The following is a 10,587-nucleotide window of genomic DNA, read 5'->3' on the forward strand; positions in this document are numbered from 1 at the left end:
GTTTGAACGTTCTTCAGCAGGTGTGGAGGGAAGAAAACAAATAATTTTCCAGTTATTTACCACGCAAAAGAAGCGGAATGGACTGCTAGCTGGCTTTCAGATTAACACTACCGGTCATTAAGGGACAAGCCGGGACGCGGTGCGTCCAGCCTGTCTCCAATGGCGGACTGAAAGGACTCCCCACTGAACGTCTACATCGAGAATCAGGACCCAGCAATGTGGTGTCACTTTGCATCACTGGAAACCTGCCCAGTTCAGAGGGGAAGGTGGATTTCATCATTCGTTCACCTTCCGATGCGCTTTGTCCGTTACCGGGCAAAGCGGAGCCTATCCCAGGCAACAGGTGGGGCACACCCTGGACAAGCCGCCAGTTCATCACAGGGCCACACATAGACAATCATTCACACTCACACCTATGGATAGTTTAGTTTAGTGTAACCAAGTCAACTAATCTGCATGTTTTTGGTGGTTGGAGGAAGCCGGAGAACCCGGAGAGAACCCAAGCAGACACGGGGAGAACATGCACATTCTGAGTCATCAGTGGATGTTCTAAAATGATCTGAAGCTTTGGAATAATGCACGGTATGTCTGGAGGACTTTGCTAATGAGGAATGGGCTCGTATTCTACAGGTTACCACAGGAGTTTGTCATTAAGGGGTTGAATCATTTCTGTAATTCATTTCCTTCCCCGTCATCTTCAGCACTGGCTGATAAAAAAAAACTGCTTTGGATAATGTAGTAATCAGTATAAGCAGTAATTTGCATTATATTTGGGGAAAATATTTTCTCTATTTGTTATATTGAGCAACATGAACTGTTCCAGATTGATCTCAGTATTGCAAAAGTGAGCTGTGGTGTCACTGATTCTGCAGGCAGATAGATAGATAGATAGATAGATAGATAGATAGCGAGATAGATAATGATGGATAGACGGATGGATACATACTGTAAGTTATTTATTGGCATTCATTGTCATTTTGCATCAGTGGTGTAATTTATTTTAGATTAATTGTTAGTTTGCACTGGCGGTGTAAAATCATTTTATTTTTGTTTTTCTAATGTTACATTGCATCAATTGTGTAATTTAATATTGGTTTTATTTTTATTTGTATTGCTAAATTTGTATTGTTAATTGTGGATGATTTATGTACGAAGGACTTTCAACGGAAACAAGACCGCAAGGGCTTTTTTTGAAATGCTCCTCTTAGACAGGATGTTTGACTTTATTTGTACTGTAATACATGCTACTGTGTGACTGTACTTGTACTCTAACATTCTATCTAATAAATATATTCATTCATTCATAGATAGATAGCTAGATAGATAATGATAGATGGATAGACGGATGGATACATGATAGATGGATAGATAGATAGATAATGATAGATAGATAGATAGATGTAAGGTACAGCTGGAACCTGCAGATGGCATCCTGCTCATAATCAACAACGTTCCCTCCAAACAGCCAATCACAGCCGCTCTGAGACCAACTTCACGAAGTTCGGTTTCCCTTCGCGTTTCAGGAAACGCTTCTTTTGGACGCTGAACATGCGGCTGAGCGGCCCCGCCGCGTCCGCGCACAGCAGCGAGCCGAGCGAGCCGCGCCTGTAGGCGGACGGAAGATGCGTGCGTGGCGGCTGGCCGTGGCCGCCGCCCTGGGCTTGGCGTGGTGCTGCTCGGACTGGGGTCACGCCGTCACGCAGTACTTCTTGTGTTTCCTCTTTTGTTTCTCTGCTCCGTTGTTGTTCGGAAACTGCGGCCGAGAGAGCAGCACGCAAACCGAGGAAGACGCGAAGGAAGATGCCCTCCAGGTGCGTGTTTATTCCCACGGTCCGTGGGATGTTCGAACCAAGTCGGGTTTGATAATATGTGTGTGTGTGTGTGTGTGTGTGTGTGTGTGTGTGTGCGCGCGGAAACCGTTTAGATCCCGCAGCACAAGACTTAACAGCGCGTTCCTGTGTGCGCGTCTGTAAAATGAGACTTTTTGTTGTTGTTGTTCTCCCACTCTGAGGCCTGAAAAACATGTTTAAACTCTTAACACGGGAGACAACGCAGAAAGCTTCATTGCGTTCTTAATCTATCAATATCAATCGATGATCAGAAAGCTTCATTGCGTTCTTAATCAATATCAATCAATAGTCAGAAAGCTTCATTGCGTTCTTAATGAAAATCAATAATCAGAAAGCTTCATACCGTTAATATCAATCAATAATCAGAAAGCTTCATACCGTTAATATCAATCAATAATCAGAAAGCTTAATTGAGTTCTTAATTAATATCAATCAATAATCAGAACGCTTCATTGCATTCTTAATTCATATCAATCAATGATCAGAAAGCTTCATTGCGTTCTTAATTAAATCAATCAATAATCAGAAAGCTTCATTGCGTTCTTAATTAATATTGTTTGTGTTTTTGCCAGCGAACTGTCGAGGAGGAACTATTCGCTGACTCCACAGATGGAGGCCACAGCCGGGCTGAAGCTCTGGGATGTCAGTATCCACACGTCAAGAAGTCCCTGCAGAAAGGTGAGGCTTGTTTGGAGGCGGAGCCTCCGCAGGTTAGAAACGGGCCGAGAAAGAATGTTGGGACGGAACCGTGGGGGCCCTCAGCAGATCTCTGCTTGCTGTGTTTTGACTTGACACTGTGGGAAAGGAAGCAAGTCTCCACAGACCCGGCTGGAGATCATGTTACATGCATCACCACAGCAAGGGGCGGGGACACTAAGGGGGGGGGGACACTGAGTGGGATGGGGAATTCAGACCTGCTTTCTGTGGATCCTGAAGGTGTGGATCTCATCGCTGGTTTATTCAGTTTGCTTATTTTCTAATGTCTTCTGCCAAAAACTGCTCGATGATCTTGGTGGAAAAACAAAATCTGAAGCTGGGTCTTAAATCCCAGCAAATTTTCAGAGCGATCTGGGTACCTGTTTCGATTTAAAAATAATAATAATAATTTCAACATTAAAAACTTCATTTACAGATTCAAAAATCAGTTAATATAAACTTTTTTTTTTTACTTTTCATGGTTGGTGTATAAAGATACCGAGAACAATCTAGAACCGTTTGATGATCCAGATCACCGTGTGGACGCTGTAGATCCAGTTAGGAGGGGAATGCTTGCCTGCTCTCGGTGCTCTGTCCGGGGCAGCGCGTGGGACGATGTGACCGGTGTTGCCCTGACTCTTCCCTCAGTGTTTGAGTGCGCCTACGCTCAGGTGATTCTGCCGTGGTACCACGTTTCCGTATCCTGTGAGCACCAACCTCTGTACCGGGTGCTCAGAGGGGAAGTGGACTACATCATCGACCGGATCATCGAGACGGCCAAAGACTTCAACCTGGGCCAGGTGGTCGTGGGCTCCATTCGTGTTTTGAGCCAGCACTTGCATAACGCCAGACAGTCTGACAGGTGAGCCGCCGCACCCGCTTTGTCTTAAAGGTAGGCGTGAACGACTGCAACGTGTCTCGACTCCATAAGCAAATCCGTCTTTCCGCGGCTTTCTGTTTTCCTTTCCAGAGAACTCCTTTTCACTTCAAGAGCACAAGAGGTCGAAGTTCTCAGAGAGTTTTCCGACACTCTGGTCCGGAACCTTTTCCCCAAATCTCTCTGGAGTCAAGAAATCAACCGCTGCACCTTGACTGAGGTTGTTGCATTAAAAGGTAAGAAGGCCTTACATTCCCCCCCCCCCCCCCTCCTTTACATGATGGCTAAGCCTCACATCTTATTCTCCAAGTGTGATATGAACGAAAGTGAATCTCGGGTTACATGAAAGGAAGATGCCTTCCTCGCTGATTTGTGAAATTCCCTTCAGGGTCCTGTAATTTTTAGTTGGAGATGAAATGAGTTTTCCGGTCGGAGTCTCGCTGAGCAGACGGATTTTCAAGCATGCGGCTCGACATGAAGTGATTTTTTTTTACTGCTGTCGGTCGCAAGCGTTTTGTTTCCTCTGCTTCTAGAATCGAATCTTTTTCCTGCAGAAACATTTTTTTCTTAATGAGCTTGAAGCTTTAAATTGTTTTGCAGGCAAATAGAAGATTTTGTTCTATTTTACTTCTGTTCTCCAACCGGCCACACCGACTGGCAGATCTGTGTTACCCGAACCGAACTAGTGGTAAAACCAGCAGGCTTTAGATCATGGATTGGGATTGCTCCTGAAATTATGTTGCAGCTATTGTTTTGGCCAGATTGCTCATCCCACAATGATAATTTTCTGTTGAGAAATTAGGATTTACAGAAAAAGGAATTCTTTTATTGTCCTTTTCACTGAAACCAGATGTCAAAGACATTTCTCCAAAAGGGTTCATAATGCAAAAAAAAAGTAACAATTCACATATTGAGAAATCATGAGTCAATCTATCTGAATATTAATCTCACCTAATTCCCAAGCTTAATTAAAGGCTAGGACATGTGACTGGCTGTTCTCAGGATTGGGCCTGCTGGTGACGTGGCTGTCTGACCCCGACAACCTGAACCAACTGGTGGTGAGCCAGCTTGACAGCGTGACCCCCAGAAGCTCCGTGGAGGAGCTGTGTGGGTCCGACCCGGATCAAGTCTCTCTGGCTTCCCAGGAGGGCAAGGGCAGCAAAACGTGAGTGGGTTGTCCTCATCCCCAGTCCCTGCGTGGGGCCTCTTCCAGCACATGCATTCGTGACGGGACATCTCTGTGTTCCCCAGGAGCTTGGAAGAAGCCGGGATATCGACCGGCACCGGCACCAAGGCCAAAAGAAAATGTGTGTTGTGAGATCGTTTGAATCAAAGGCTTTCAGCTGTAGCTCCGATTCTAAGCAGGTTTCCAGGTTTGAGCGGGGAAAACATTTCTGATGAGAATGATAATGAGACCCGAGACAGACGGACGGAGCGTGAAGAGAATAGAGCGCACTGTTTACTTCATGCTTTGTGCAGCAGTTTGATGAATAATGATCTGTAGTCAGATTTTCTTTGCCAGCCTGACTTTAAAATGTGATAATCCTGTTTGGATGCATCCTGTGATGTGATGAAAGTTCCGTAAGGATCACATGATAAGTTCAGGAAAAACGGCTGGTGGGATTTTGATTCTGGGTTCTCCTTCTCCTGCCCGAGTAGAAAACACAGAGGTCAAGTTGCCGTTAACCGGTTAACGGAAGCTGAAGGTGGAGCTTTACTGATGACACCTGGTACATCGGAGCGAGTTTTTAATGGTTACGGTCAATTTTAAGGCAACAAGATCAAAGAAGGATGGTCAAAGTTTGTGGGCAAGATGAAGTCCAAGAGAGCCAAGAAGAAGAAGATGAAGATGATGGAGCGGAATCTGATGCTGAGGGTGATGATGAGGCAGGGCGACGCGTCCAGTGAGGACAGTGACGGGGAGGGCTCCATTCACAGCCAGCAGGACTCTGACAGGGTGAGTCTGTGGCAGCGAACGACGTGCGCTCGGCTTGTGAAATACGGATCACCTCATTGTCACTTCTCTGCCCGAACGGCAGGAGAGCAGCGATCTGGAGAGCTACATGACAAGGGTCCAAGAGGAAATGATGGAATTCAAGCTGTCCTATGAGATGTGGCGTGTCGGCCATTGGGCAGTCAGCATCCCTCACGTGAGCAATGAATATCACTTGCTGCCCGTCTCCAGAGGCTCTGTCCACATCTGTCCTTCAGCGAGCTGTTTGTGTAGGAGTTAAACTTTCTTCTTTTTTTGTAGGCCTGCATGGAGAATGAACAACTGGTCTTCACCATCCACCTGGAGGAGAAGGACAGTCCAGAGAACCTGCAGTGGGACATCAGGAAGGCCTACATGGATGTTATTCACTTCTGCAATCGATGGCAGGTAAAAGGCTAAAACCGAAACGAACCACGGTGGGGTTTATAATTTTATTTTTTTTCAAGCAGCACCACAAACTTGAACTGCAGTCGTGTGAGCGACAGCTTTAAATCTTTTACCCGGACTCCTTGCTGATAACCCCCCCCCCCCCCCAGGACTCGACTGGCCTGCCCTCGATTATGGTGCTGGAGGAGTCTGAGGTGAACCTTCAGATCAAAGAAGATGCCCGAGTGTCTGTGGAGCGCTTTCTGCAGGTGAAACTCGCCGGAGACGATTGCGTGCGATCAGAAAAGCGCGTCAGGAAATCAACGCTTTACTTCCGCTGCAGGATTTAGTGTCTGATGATCAGATCGGCCGCACTCAGCCGGTGTTTCAGTTCCTCTGCCCTCTGGACAAACTGCTGAATGAAGAGCAGCACTATGGAGGCGTGTGGGGCATTCTGAGCGGTTTAGCGTACTTCCTGACCCCGGGTCACGATGAAGACGAGGTAAAGGTCACCGCATCGGCTGAAGTCATCTAAAGATAAAATGTAACGTGTATTTTGTTCCTCGCATCAGAAACGATGCATCGAGCCCGAGGATCCTCGTAAAACAAGCCTTGCATGTAGATATTCAACCGAACGGATGGCGGTTCGGTTCAAGAGCAGCGTGGAGCTGTATAGAATGTGGACTGGTAGCTGGAGAGGTGCCGATTCTCCTCCTGGACACTCCTGAGCTGCCCTTGAGCAAGGCAACGAACCCTAAAACTTGCTCCGAGAGCACCGCCGCATGGCTACACATCACTCCGCCACGTCTTGCATGGCTGTAGGCCCTGTGTGTGTGTGTGTGTGTGTGTGTGCGTGTGTGTGTGTGTGTGTAACATTCTAAATGGGAAAAATAGAATCTCCCCATTGGGTTTTTTTTTAAAGTACATTTCATTTTAATGTAATTTTTGAGTAATTGCATAATTGGGACAAAAATGAGTTTTGCATTTATACATTTTTAATCAGTTAGAAACCCAATCTGAAACCACAGTGACATAAATACACCAGGATTTAAAAAAATGATTAGGATTAATAATGAAGTTATGATCACCTCTTCATAGGTACCGTTTTCATCTTTTGTTAAACCGTCTTGTTTCAAGGTTTGCTCTTGTTTGAATTCATTTTCTCAGGTTATAGAAAACACCCTCCCATGCCAGGAAAGACATTAAAACTGTGCCGTGTTTGTGCAGAAATCGTGGAGCGCTCTCTCTCTTGTATGGATTTGTTTACTTCCTGGAGTTAAAAGGACTGTGCCTCTGCGTCGGCTGTCAAAACGTGATTGCTTTGTTTCCTTTGCAGAGCTCCATCCACGAGGCGGAAGCTCCTTTACATCCCGAATCCACAACTGGTGCGTCTACAGGGAAGGGCGATGATGTTCCGAGTGCTGTAATCCCGACTATTCTTATCTCCCCGTGCGGTCCTCCTCCAGATCCTCCTAAGGAAGCGGAACACGAACCACAGTCTGCAAACGACGACTGTTCCCAGGATAAAACCGAGGACTCCGACGACCCCTTAATTCAATTCAAAATGTTTTTCAGGGGCCTGTCCCGATCCAAGTCACAAGACTCTCTGGCATTAACAAAAAACACTGACGATGACGATCCGCCGGACTCAGAGCCCGTGCCACACTGTAGCCAAAACGGGGACTTGCACGGGGAGAGCGCCGAAGGCCCATCTTGGCGTCATTTCAGCGCAAGGGCAATTAAAAAGGAGAAAATGTCCATCAAGCAGTCTGGCGGAGCAAACAAGGCTAAAGGGAAGGACCAGGGCACCTTGCCAAGAGGGGAGGACTCCCAGAGCCAGAGGAGCCAAGTCAACTGGGAGCAGCTGGAGGCAACAAAAGCCATATTTGATCTGCTGAAGGAAATATCGGGTTTGTTCAGTGTTCAAACTCAGAGGGGAGCGTTCTTATCTTTTAGAAGCTTCAGGGTCGCTTTGTTGTGCCTGCCTGGGCACCCCCTTCGTGTTTAATGACTATTCTCAAAACCCTTCGTTTTTTACAGTCTACTAAACATCGTAACTGGTTAAGCTGCAGGCTTAATCAATAACCTACATGACTCGGTACTGACATTAATGGAGAGCGCTTTACAATCTGTGTTAAACATAATCCCTTTTTATACGCGGCTGTGCTGCTGCAGTTCGTTTCCAGCTTTTAGTCTTATCTTTATGCTCCTAAATCCGTCTTTAGCAGGGAAAATAAGTTTAAAAAAAAGATAGTAAACATTAGAGATTCTAAAATGATTGATTACAAATTTGCATGGGTTGTTTGTGTTGCATGACGAGCGACTTTTTGGTGTATTTTCTTTTGCTCCTTATTACTGTTAACTAGCGTTGAACCTAACCACAGCTAGACGTTACTGCCGAGTCTGAGGAAGATGTTTGGGTTTGGGGTGTTTCTACAGATTCATTGGGTTGGTTTAACAAGGAATGGTTAATGTTAGGGTTAGTAAAAGTTATCCTGCAGATTATTTCACTTAAGGTTGTGATTTCAGACAGAAATACTCACATAAAAACCACTCTGGCTTGACTAAACTATCCCAAAATGGCACATTTTAAAGCATATAACATACAAAAACATTGATCTAGTCCTTTAATGATACCCAATACTGTCTGCATTTACAGGTAACTCCATCCTCATCAACATATTCGATGCCATATTAAAACCTGTTCTTCCCATATTGAAAAAGTAAGCGACTTCCATGTTCATAAGTGTCCAGAGGATTTGGATCGCCCCGTGCGAGTGTCTTCTGCTCGTGTTCCCCTCCAGGAAGGTGAACGCTTTCCTAAACAAGATGAATCCAACGGAGATGCAGACGGCCTCGTTGATTGACTCTGCGCGGGGGAAACAGTGGCCGGAACAGCCGGCAGCAGCAGCAGCAGCGCATCCTCCTCGTCGCACGGACGAGGAGAAGAACGAGACACGGGAGCGAGCACAGGACCTAATCAATGCCAAATGTAGGCCGCGTCTTTCTGCACCAGCAGCAGATGTGCAGTTATTTCCATGTGATAATAGCTGAAATGTCTTTTTGTTTTCTCACCATAGATTCCCACTATCTGATCCTGAAGAAGACGGATGTGGAATTTGTTTTTAATCTTTTCCAGGATCGTGATGAAAACAAGACTCTGGCATATGTGAGTATCCGTAGTTCCTTTGCCTTTATTTATTGTGAGCATTTTATTTACTAAAGCAGGCAACTCGTATTCTGATCGTATTTTATCTTTCGTAACAGATGCTTCTGTCATTCCTGTTGAGGGAATTCTTTCCCAATGAAACATCTCTAAATGTGAGCACAGCTGCCTTGAAGAAAGTGACCAATTCCACCAACTGAGCTGTACATCCTTTTTTTTTTTAATGTTACTTTGTTTAAAAAAGATTTTATGATATCAAAGTATTTATTAAACTTCTAAAGATGACTTCAAATACCATTTCAATGATGCTTAAATTCCTTTATGTACTTTTTACCTCAAACATGTTGTTGATTTCCTTTTGTTTTTATGATTAGAACCAAGCAGGCAGTCTGTACTTTACTTTTTTTTGCTATTAAACTCCAACTATAATTTATATTTTCAGTCTAAATTTCGCAATTCATTATAGATTTTCCATTTACTGAATTATTGTCACTTTGAATACACTTGTGTTTGTATACAGGAAAATATGGTCTCAAGTGTTCTATATCTCACATTGAATAATTACCTAAACCTGTTAGGTTGACAAAATCAATAAGCATGAAAAAGTCTTAACATAAATAATGTCCAAGTTATTTTAATAAAGTTTTTTTTCTCATATATCTGTGGTATTATGTGCATGAGTTTCGACTACATTTAAAAAAACAAATTCAGTCAAAACAGAAATAATTGGCAGGTTTGTGGTGGATTATTTTCTCTGATCCAATATGTATTTCTTAAATAAAGGTTATTTCGATTAATCCAAATGGGGGCATCCTGGAGGTGAATTGACTTGAAATAAAATGTGTAAGCACTTCCACGTTTTCCTCCTGGAGAATCTGCAGAAGACATGAAAGAATTACTTCAGTTTGAATCACATAATTGATCTGTCTCATCTTGAAATGCTCTTTGATCAGTTGGAAAACAACATAGCCATGGCACGTTTGTTGAATTTACCCCTGAATGGAAATTCTACCTCTATAGCTCACACCTTTTATAATGGAAATTCAGCCAAATTATTCATATTATTTTTCTGTTCAGTGGCAAATCAGCTGGCGGAGTAACAATGTGAACTCGTGGTTTTTCAAGAACAAGATAAATGCATCACGCTGAATTTACACAAGGAAACCGGCCAGTCTTATGTAATCTGCCTGAGGTGATGACTTGCTAGCCAGAATGCAAATAAGTCTTAGTATGACTCTTTATACAGATCCCGGCCTTCTAACAGAGAAATGGTGTAGGAAGAATTAAAGAGAAAAACCCAGAGCTGCTCTCTGCAGAGTACATCACCCCTCTACAAATGTTTGTTTAATTAACAGCAACAACATTTTATGGCCTTTCTGGCTTTAAGACTCATCATCCCAGTAATTTTCATGAAAGTCTGTTTAGTGGTTCACAGATTGACACAGCTAAAGTGAATCTGCTGTTTCATCCCGACCCAATCCAACATTTAATGGGATATCGTTTACCCAAACCTTTAAGTTTCATGAAAACCTGCCTGGTGGTTTTTGTGCAATCCTGCAGATGAAACCTCTTTACACACTCAGGAGCCGGCCACTTGCATGACAACCACGGGCCACCAATGAAGCGGCTGTGAATAGTC

At 44.2% G+C, this 10,587-nt stretch overlaps 1 protein-coding gene across 1 annotated transcript; it reads left to right on the forward strand.

The window, feature by feature from the left end:
- The first annotated feature begins 1,622 nt into the window (after positions 1 to 1,622).
- si:rp71-46j2.7 (uncharacterized) lies at positions 1,623 to 9,494 on the forward strand. The gene is made up of 16 exons (XM_068740685.1): positions 1,623 to 1,811; positions 2,423 to 2,528; positions 3,195 to 3,408; positions 3,517 to 3,659; positions 4,426 to 4,588; positions 4,675 to 4,730; positions 5,196 to 5,380; positions 5,466 to 5,573; positions 5,678 to 5,803; positions 5,953 to 6,051; positions 6,126 to 6,284; positions 7,119 to 7,692; positions 8,442 to 8,505; positions 8,587 to 8,774; positions 8,863 to 8,951; positions 9,050 to 9,494. The coding sequence occupies exons 1-16, from the start codon at positions 1,623 to 1,625 to the stop codon at positions 9,146 to 9,148; spliced, it is 2,562 nt and encodes an 853-aa protein (XP_068596786.1). The 3' UTR covers positions 9,149 to 9,494.
- Positions 9,495 to 10,587: the final 1,093 nt, after the last annotated feature.

Source organism: Brachionichthys hirsutus, chromosome 6, assembly GCF_040956055.1.
Source record: "Brachionichthys hirsutus isolate HB-005 chromosome 6, CSIRO-AGI_Bhir_v1, whole genome shotgun sequence".
Lineage (NCBI taxonomy): Eukaryota > Metazoa > Chordata > Actinopteri > Lophiiformes > Brachionichthyidae > Brachionichthys > Brachionichthys hirsutus.